General features: G+C 36.4%; 1 protein-coding gene across 1 annotated transcript; it reads right to left on the reverse strand.

Moving 5' to 3' along the window:
- Window positions 1–7,124: 7,124 nt before the first annotated feature.
- Window positions 7,125–9,966, reverse strand: LOC131169428 (uncharacterized). Its single transcript, XM_058128656.1, has 2 exons — window positions 9,475–9,966; window positions 7,125–7,379 (listed from the first exon to the last, which is right to left on the reverse strand). The coding sequence occupies exons 1-2, from the start codon at window positions 9,964–9,966 to the stop codon at window positions 7,125–7,127; spliced, it is 747 nt and encodes a 248-aa protein (XP_057984639.1).
- Between the last annotated feature and the right edge of the window lie 683 nt (window positions 9,967–10,649).

Here is a 10,649-nt window from a genome sequence, read left to right on the forward strand (position 1 = left end):
GTAGGTACCTTCAATTCGGGAAAATTCAGCGGTTGTCCGGGTCTGTAAATTTCGAGTCGGGAAGACAGGCTATCAAAAAATTCTTGGAATTGGGTCAAGATTTTGGCTACCTCACCATTGTCAGATGTGCAAGCGCGTTCCCGTGGCTAGAATCGGCATAGGTAAACCTGAACCTTACTTTTTCTTAATTATCTAGTGCTTGAATTGGATTAAAAATCCATAAAATATTCGTGGTAGCTTAGAAAATTATAATTCCTTTTGCATTAGCTTGGTAATAATGCTACGGATCGTGGGGTAAAGTTTTAGAATTTTTAGAGCTCATTTGGGTAGTTTTTGCAAAAGGATTAATTATAAGGACTAAACTGTAATTTTTCATATTATGATTGTTGACTGTTTGGATGGGCCCAAGAGGGGCTATGTGATGTGATTGAGTTGTGAGAGTGTGGTTTGTGGATATAGAAGTGCGTTTTAAGTCCTTTTGCAGGTTGGGTAGGTCCTAGGTATAGGGGAGACTTTGCGGGATTTTCGGCACGACTTAGGACATCTTTGATCTTTTCTTAGTTTGTATTGAGTCAAATGTATTAAATAATTATAATAAAATTGTCAAGTGAGCTGAGACAACCTTCCTCCTCCGCCCAGCCGCCGCAGTGACTTCGGTTAAGTCTGTGAGTAAAATATTAATTTTAATTGTAATTTCGATATTATTATATGTTCAAGCATGTCCATGCATCACTTATAAATATGTATCTATGTAGTTAAACACTAGCCATGTTTTATATTGCATTCATAATTATTGAAGTGCCATGGATGTTGCTTGTGATAATTTGGAGCAGTGTGTGTGCGTGGCGTGCGTGTGGTATGGTATTGGATATGGACAGGACGGATAGACACGGCTTGAGAGACACTCGCTAGGACCCAGTCCTTCGGGGTAGATACGGCTTGAGAGACACTCGCTGGGACCCCGCATTTGATTTATTAAGCGAATGTCCGGCTTGAGAGACACTCGCTGGCAGAGGTTTGATTAAGAGGGCTGTATAGGGGATCAGCTCCCATATATGTATTGTTTGGCAGTGTTAGGCGTGTGAGTGCTCCAAATTGCCTTTTTGCTGATTGTGGTATGAATTATATGAAAATATTGATGACGTTGCATTTCACTCCATAGGGTGCATTAGCTTTAGATAGCTATAGAGATTATGGTTAAAATTGATATTTTACTTTCTGAGTCGAACGCTCACTCCTGTTCATCTATTTTTTCAGGCTACAGGAGGATTATTGTTGTGGCTAACTTGCTCTTCTTCTTCGCAGGTCCATTGATAGTAATTAATATATTATGTATAATTGAGCTAAATTCTTAGACTCCGCATATATTAGAAGTACTTATTTTTATTTTTGACTCAGAAATTATTAACTGTATGTATGATGGGATTGGATGAGGGAGCTGAGCTCCCATTTGAGTAATGACATTTTGATTATGTGGAGGGTGAGTTGAGCTCCCCAATTTATTATATATTGTGTTTACAGATCGAGCGAGTAAAAAACTTCCCGTTAAATGGTTCATTTTATGGCCGAACTCTGTCCGGTTGAATTCTTGAAAATTGGGCCCAAATGGGCCTTAGAGTTGGGTTGAGGAATAGTTAGGCTTACTACGGGTTTCGGGGGCTTTAGGCTGACCCAGGTCCTAGTGTCGGTCCGGCCTATAGGTTGAGTCGTGACAAATTATATATAAACACATTATATAGACCAATTTGATTTAATTGTAGCTAGCTGTTATTGATAATTGATTTATATTATGTGTTTAAGAAAAATATATATAATTATTATTGTTAATATATAAAATATTAATAATAGTATATATTATATAATTAATTTTATTATTAATTAAATATATAATTATTAATTTAGTATATTATATTATTTATTTTATTATTAATATATATATTAATTTAGTATATTATATAATTTATTTTGTTATTAAAAGAAAATAGAATCATTGATTTAAATAAAATAAATAAAAATTAAATAATTTTTTAAAATATAATCATAAAATAATACAGTAATTATATATTTTTTTAAACAATACAGTCTTATAATTTGAAATTTTGCATGTAAACAAATATTTTTCATAATAAATAAATATTTTATATTTTATATCACTAATAAAAATACAAAATATTTTAATAAATTTAGAATATACTAATCATGATGAATGATGATATTGTAAAATGAAAAAAAGAAAAAAATCGGTGCCAATATTAAAGATACAAGAGTTAGTTGAATTAAGATTAGAACTAAGGACATTTTTATTAAGAAATGAAAAATTAAACAACATTTCATAAACAACGCGTATTATAGAACTAATAAGTAATAGTTATTAGCTATTTTTTTAACGAGTTTGTCACGACCCAACCTATGGGCCGGACTGGCAGTAGGACCTGGGCCAGCCTAAAGACTCCAAGACCCGTAGTAAGTCTAATTATTCCTCAACCCAACTCTAAGGCCCATTTGGGCCCAATTTCAAGAATCCAACCAGACAGAGTCTGGCCATAAAATAGACCATTTAACGGGAAGTTTTTGACTCGCCAGACCTGTAAACACAATATATATATAATAAACTGGGGAGCTCAGCTCACCCTCCACATAATCAAATGTCATAAAAATAAATGGGAGCTCGGCTCCCTCATCCAATCCAACCATACATGCATTTAATAAGTTTACAGGTCCAACATGACAATTATATTACAGACCTAATTAAATAAATATTTCTAACACATGCGGAATTCTAGGAGTAAATAAAAATTATATAATATCACAACATAAACAGTAACCCGCAAGGGATGGGAACAAAGTTAAAACTCAAAAATAAACCTCCCAGATCCTCAAAAAAATAGGTGAACATGAGTGAGCATTCGACTCAGAGAGTAAAATATTAATTTTAACCATAATCTCTATAGCTATCTAAAGCTAATGTATCCTATGGTGTGAAATGCAACATCGTCAACATTTTCACATCATAACAGCAAAAAGGCAATTTGGAGCACTCACACGCCCGATAACGTCAAACAATACATATACGGGAGCTGATCCCCTATACAGCCCTCTTAATCCAACCTCTGCCAGTGAAGATCTCAAGCCGAACTTTCACTTAATAAACTAAATACGGGGTCCCAGCGAATCTCTCAAGCCGTGTCTACCCCGAAGAACCGGGTCCCAGCGAGTATCCCTCAAGCTGTGTTTACCCGTCCTGTCCATATCCAACACCATACCACACGCACCCCAACGCACGCACACTGCTCTAAATTACCACAAACAACACCCATGGAAATTCATCAATTAAGAATGCAATATAAAACGTGCCTAGTGTTTAACTACATAGATATATACATATAAATGATGCATGAACACGCCTGAACATATAATAATATTTAAATTATAATTAAAATTAATATTTTATTCACAGACTTAACCGAAGTTTGTGTGGCACCGGGCGAGCAGAAGGTCATCCACCACCTGACAATTTTATTATAATTATTTAATATATTTGACTCAATACAAACTAAGAAAAGACCAAAGATGTCCTAAGTCGTGCCGAAAATCCAGCAGAGTCTTCCCTATACCTAGGACCTACCCTGTTAGAATATCAGACTGAACAAAAGAGAAACAGCAGAACTCGAGACCAAAGACAAATGTAATAGAGGAAAAAGTTTCTAACTTCTTATTATTTTCTTAACCTCTAAAATACACAAAGAATATATAGAAAAACTTAGCAAGAATCTGTTGCAACAGATTTGCTCCATATCCGCACAAACAAAGAATTACTCCTACGAATAGGCACTAATTATTGACCAAGCAATAATAAAAAAATAAATAAAATAAATTTAAAACAAGTTTAACTACTACAATCACCCCTTAAACTTGTTTAACACCAATTCTATCTCTCACTCATTGAACCTCTCGCTGCTAACGCTTTGTTAACAAATCAAGAACTTGTACTTCAAGATTTACATATTCAAGCTATATATCTCCACGTTGAACACAATCACGAATAAAATGAATTCTTGTGTCAATATGCTTACTTCTATCGTGAAAAACCGGATTATAGGCTAGTGATATGGCTGATTTGTTGTCAACCTTCAACACTGATTTGACTTTATCATCACCTCTCAATTCTGCAATTATCTTTTTGAGCCATATCCCTTGACAAGCTCCACCTGTTGCTGCTATGTACTCAGCTTCACAAGAAGATAACGCAACAATTCTTTGCTTGTGTGAGACCCATGTGATCGGGCTTTCTCCAAAGAAAAATATAATCCCTGAAGTACTCTTCCTATCATCCGTATCTCCCGCAAGGTCACTATCACTAAAGCCTACAAGTTCTTCTTTTTCTTGATTCTTTTGTAGATAATTCCCATTCCAATAGTGCCTCTCACATACCTCAAGATTCTGCTTCACAAAGACTCATATGTGTCACCGTTGGTGTGTCCATGTATCACCGACAACACCAACTGAGTACGCAAGATCGTGACGTGTGTTTACCAAGTACCTCAAGCCGATAATTCTTCTATACTCGTGGCATCAACAAATGGTTCACCATCTTGTTTTTTAGCTTACATTTCGGCTCCATTGGAACACTACGTTGCAATTAAGCATCCCTGTTTTTCAAGAATCTTGCTCGCATAACTCGCTTGACAAAGGGATATACAATCTGAGTTTGTTTTACCTCAATCCCAAGATAATAACTCAAAATTTCAAGTCACTCATCTCGAACATCCTCATCATCTCTTGTTTGAAACTTTCAATATGTTTTCCATTTGAGCCGTGAGAATTAAGTCGTCGACATAAACTCCCACAACAAAGAAAGTCATCCTCTTCCTTCTTCATATAAAGAGCATGCTCAAAAGGACACCTATGAAAACCAAATGACTTTAAGCTATGATCTAACTTGGTGTTCCAGCCCTAGGTGCTTGTTTTAAGCCGTATAATGCCTTGTGTAACCGCAGACTTTCTCGTGGATTTTTTTGTCGACAAAACCATCCGGTTGACTCACATACACCTCCTCTTCTAACTCTCCGCTTAAGAACGCAGCTTCACATCCGATGGTGAACTCTCCACTGTTTTTGAGCCGCATAAGCAAGAATAGTTCTAACAGCTTTCTATTCTTGCTACAGAGCAAAACTTCCTTATAATCAACACCATATTTCACGCATAGCCCTTCGCCACCAAACGGGCTTTGTGTTTAATAATCTTGCCGCTTTGGATCCTTCTTCAATTTGAAGACCCATTTGAGTCCCATCGCTTCTTTGGTTCTTCGGCAAATCAGAGAGTTCCCAGGTTCCATTCTTTTGAATTGAATCAATTTCAGACTCTATCGCACGTCTCCAGTTTTCGTCACCAACTGCTTCTTCGTATCGTGTTGGTTCCTCCATTGATAAGAAACACAACCCGACTTCTTCATCTACTTCTCTGGTCTCATTGTAAATTTCTTGCAATGATCGAAATTTTCGTGGTGGAGTTGAACTCGAATCTGAACCTGTACCTGTAGTGTTCGAAGAAGATGACTAAATTAGAGGGTAATTAATTTCTGAATTTGGTATACCTGAAGAAGAGGATGGCGTAGATGGAGTGCGAAACGCATCCACTGCTTCAGGTATACCAGCACCCCCCAATTCTTTTACTTGTACTATAAATGTTTCAATACAATCAGACTCCTTTTTTTGTTTGCTGTTCTGCCATGGCCAGCTTGCTCCTTCTTCGAAAACTACATCTTTGCTTATGAGAACTTTCCCCTTTCTAGGATCAAACACCCTGTACGCCTTTGAACCTTCTTCGTAACCTAGCAAAACTCCCTTTAAGCTCCTGTCTTCAAGCTTCGTTTGATGAGATGACATGACCTTGATATGAACAAGACATCCAAATACACGCAGATGTTGTATATTTGGTATCTTATCATACCAAGCTTGGTAGGGTGTCATTCCTTCAACACTCTTGGTTGGGCACCTGTTCAATAAAAACACAGAGGTTCTTACCGCCTCACCCCACAAATTTGTTGGCACATTTTTGCTTTTCATAATGCTTCGTGTCATCTCCATAACGGTTTGATTTCTCCTTTCTACGACTCCGCTCACTGTGGGGAATATGGCTACCACAATTGCCTTTTGATTCCTTCTTCATCACAAAATTTTTTGAATTCGCTGAGAGAAACTCTCCTCGATCTGCTCAAACACTTCGCTTTCTTTTCGCTTAAATTTCAGCTGTCTTCTTAAATTTCTTGAACGCTTCGAAAGCCTCATGTTTGCCTTTCAACAAGAAAACCCACATGTATCGTGAATAATCGTCAACTAGAAGCAAAAAGAATTTGTTACCTCCTGGAGTTATTGGTGTAATTGGGCCGCAGAGATCTCCATACACCAATTCAAGTTTTTCTTTGCTCTATACATCGCAAAGATGTGGAAAGGCTTTCCGATGTTGTTTCCCCACAAGACAACCATCACAGATTTGATTTGGGAGCGAGATGTCCGTAAACCTTGTACCATTTTTTCTTTGGACTTCTTCAACGCCTAGAAATTTAAGTGACCATATCTCGTGCCATAGCCAACTCGACTGTTATGCTTGTCATCAAGCATACTTTTCTAATCTGTAGATCTGCAATAAATAATCTATTTTGTTGTCTTCTCACCTTGATTATGAGTCTATTTGAGTTATCATAGACCCTCAAGGCTCCACATTCGATGAGTATTCAACCTCCACTTTCATCAATTTGGCCAAGGCTAATAATATTACTCTTTAATTTTGGTACATAATATACATTGGTTAGGGTCAGATGTTCACCATTTTTGCATTGAAACATAACTGACCCAAACCCTTGTATATCAATTACAGAACCATCACCAAACTTAACCTTGCCACAAATAGAATCATCAATTTCAACAAAATGATGTTTATCACCTGTCATATGATTGGTAGCTCCTGTGTCAAGGTACCAACCTGCCCCTTTCATAAGACACCCACTCGTGGCAGCAACATATGCTTCTCCTTGAACCCCATTCAATTCGACAGCATCAATCATCATCAAGGAGGGTTCTTCAAAATAAATCTGACCATAACTCTGACCATTCAGCTCACAAGTTTCAATCATCAACGTGGATCGTTTCTTCATCATCTCTCTCGGTCAGATTTGCTTGCTCCTCTTTCTCCTTTGATGAGCATTCTGATGCGAAGTGTCCCATTTTTCCACATCCATAGCATTTGATCTTTGATTTATCAAATTTCTTCCTTTGTTGTTGTGGTTCTTCCTCCTTTCTTTGATGACTGCCATCGTTTCTCTCGCCGACCACATCCTCTTCCTCGTCCGCCTCTCGAGCTGGTGGTTTCTTTTGATTTTCCTGAAGGAACGGAAGCGTGAAAAACACAAGATTATACCATTGAATTCAAAAATTTTCACCTAGGGTCACAAGCACCATGCAAGATTTATTTTTATCTATTTGATTTCAATGATAAACAACATATTAAAACTCTTTTAATATGTTTTTGGATCTGTATTTGCCATTTAAGATTTTAAAATTAATCAGATTAATTTTAGAACCCTAGATTAAATCAAGAACGATTACACTAACCTCTTGATGTCTTTGCTGTGTCTGCGCTTTGAGATTCGTCTTCAGACACCGATGTTGTCCCTCTAGCTTGTCCACACCAAGAACACCTATGGCAGCCCTTGAACAGCTTCTAAAGCCTTTTCTATTAATTAGAAATTCAAGTTCTGCTTTTAAGAGATTAGAGATGCAAACAGGACACTAGAAACAATTTCTAGTGTTCTTAATTCAAGAGATTGATGGCTAATTTCTTTGAATTGATGAGAGATGAAGAGAAATAGCTGGAGAGGCTCAAAGTGGCGTGACATATGAGAGGAGAGGCTGCTGGTTATGTTTTCTTTTCATAACCCCACTTAAATAGCTAGGTTAACACATTAAACCCTAGCCACATGTCACCATTTGATTAGCTCTAGGTTTAAGTGACCCAATCACATTGTGCCAAGTGTCAAACCTATATTTAATCTTGATTTTAATCATCTTACATGATTAAAAATATTTGGCAAGCTTATGTGTTATGCCATGTGTCACCATCTCATGGTGCCACGTGTCACACTGCAAAATGACCAAAATGCCCTTGTGTCTTTTTTTTGAGTTCTTAACCCAAAATAATTATTTTCTTCTTCTAATTAATTTATATCAAATATAAATTAATTAATTAATCTCTATTAATTAATTTCTCATCAATTAAATTCATATTTAAACACTTTAAATATAAATTTAATTTATACTACACATCCAATAATCTAGATTTGGTTTCAAGTCATGCTAGGGACTTTGCAATTTTATTGCAAACCAAATCTATTTAATTAATCAATTAAACTCTTTAATTAATTAATTAAATCATATTTAAATAGGTGATAACTTGTGTATGTGTGTGACTTACTAGGCTCATCACTAATTGGCAATGAGACATGATATCAACTCTTAATATCATCGAACTCTTTCTTACCATAAATGATTTCTCTAAATCATTTTATGAACCTCATAGACCATGGTTAACACCTAGCATAGCATGCCATGGCCACCCAATTAGTAATAAGATTTACCTTAAATGAACCTATAATCATATGTTACCATGCACTAGAATCTCTCTATTACAAAATCCCAACTCAAGCTGGAGTCATGGTTTATGTCAAACTCCATGTGATATGAATATTATGTTCTCTTTTAATTCCAGATCTTGATTAAAAGATTTTTCTCATCGTAAACTCTTTTCTCAATAAATCTATCTGTCTGCCAGAACTTGAAACATCAAGAACAATTAAATGAACATAGGATTTTATCTCTATTTACTTAGAGGAACAGATTCCATCTTGATCAACACCTACCTCCATATATAACTAGTAAGAGCCAACACATGCCCATATACCCATACATAGTACAAGTATGAAAGCAAGATCAAACTCAAACTACCTATATACAAGATAATCGTGCTATCTCAGTGTCTAAAGATTATATGCATCGATATGATTTATGACAAAACATTGACAAGAGTAAACTCCATGTGCTTGTCATAAGTGTCACCGTTCGCCTACTTATCATTTATAAGTGCCTATCATGTTTGTTATATGGCATGAGACTCACCATTCCATCTTATTTATATCTCATATAAATAACTTGGGAACAAACATGAATACAATCTTTCTGGATAAGTCATGTCCTTATTATGAAGTATCCTCGATTGTGAACCTATTTATGATACTTTGTGCTAGAAATATTGTCACTCATATTCTTAACAACTTAAGAATAATATTTCTAACAAAATATCAATGGACCTTTTCTATTACACATAAATATATTATGTAAACGGAAAAGTGGAAATGCCTTTTATTAATAAAATATGTACAAGATACATACTAAATGATATGCTCTAGGGCATACTACTAACATTTCCTTTGTTCTTCTTAGCTTCTTCCCTCGCCTTCCACTCTGCTCTTGTAAGAAGAACTGTTTCGTCAGATCTCCCACCACAGCTAAGCAGTCTTTCTTCATGAGCTTTGAGTGAACCTATCACCTCCTCAATCGATTTGGTGGTTAGGTCACTAAACTCTTCAATGGTGGACGCGATCTGAAGAAACTTTGACGAAACTGATCTCAACAATTTCTTCACCACTTTCTCGTCCTCTACAGTATTCCCAAGGCTCCTCAATTTGTTAACGATAATTGTAAGCTTTCCTGAGAAATCATCAACATTCTCGGAATCGCTCATTCTCAAGGCTTCGAACTCCCTCCACAACGTCTGAGTTCGCACCTCTTTAACCTTGTCAGCCCCTTGGTTCATGGTTTTCAGCATGTTCCATGCCTCCTTTGCAGTCTTCTTCGCTCCCAATTGAAGCAAGGTATCTTCTCCTATACCTTGGTAAATGGCCGCCAACGCCATCTTATCTCTGCGTTTATCAACTGGCCTCGTGACTCAACCGCATCCCACACACCTTGAGCCATCATAAAGACCTCCATCTTTATAGCCCACGCCGCATAATTACTCTTCACAAGATGGGATATTTCAAGGTAATGTAACCTTCTTTTTCGGAAACAAGCCTCCTTCAATCAGAGGAATTTCCTTCATTAGAGGCTTCTTCGTCTTTTGCTCTTGTTCTTTCTCGCTCTCTCTCTTAATATTCTAGCTCTCTCTATCTCCAGATGAGACATTGTGTAGGCCTTGATCTTAAGGCTCTGATACCAATTGTTAGAATATTAGACTGAACAAAAGAGAAACAGCAGAAATCGAGACCAAAGACAAATGTAATAGAGGAAAAGTTTCTAACTTCTTATTATTTTCTTAACCTCTAAAATACACAAGAATATATAGAAAAACTTAGCAAGAATCATGCAACAGATTTGCTCCATATCTGCACAAACAGCAATTACTCCTACGAAATAGGCACTAACTATTGACCAAGCAATAATAAAAAAAAATAAATAAAACAAATTTAAAACAAGTTTAACTACTACATACCCAACCTGCAAAAGGGCTTAAAACGCACTTCTATATCTACAAACCATACACCCACAACTCAATCACATCACACAGCCCCTCCTGGGCCCATCCAAACAGTCATCAAT

Source organism: Hevea brasiliensis, chromosome 10, assembly GCF_030052815.1.
Source record: "Hevea brasiliensis isolate MT/VB/25A 57/8 chromosome 10, ASM3005281v1, whole genome shotgun sequence".
Taxonomy (NCBI): domain Eukaryota; kingdom Viridiplantae; phylum Streptophyta; class Magnoliopsida; order Malpighiales; family Euphorbiaceae; genus Hevea; species Hevea brasiliensis.

Excerpts from the sequence above, each read along its gene's own strand:
- LOC131169428 (XM_058128656.1), bottom strand. The coding sequence starts at position 9,966 with ATGGCGTTGGCGGCCATTTACCAAGGTATAGGAGAAGATACCTTGCTT. Across the intron at positions 7,380-9,474 it reads CTAAGAAGAACAAAGGAAAT|GAAAATCAAAAGAAACCACC; the intron begins GTTAGTAGTATG and ends CCGTTCCTTCAG.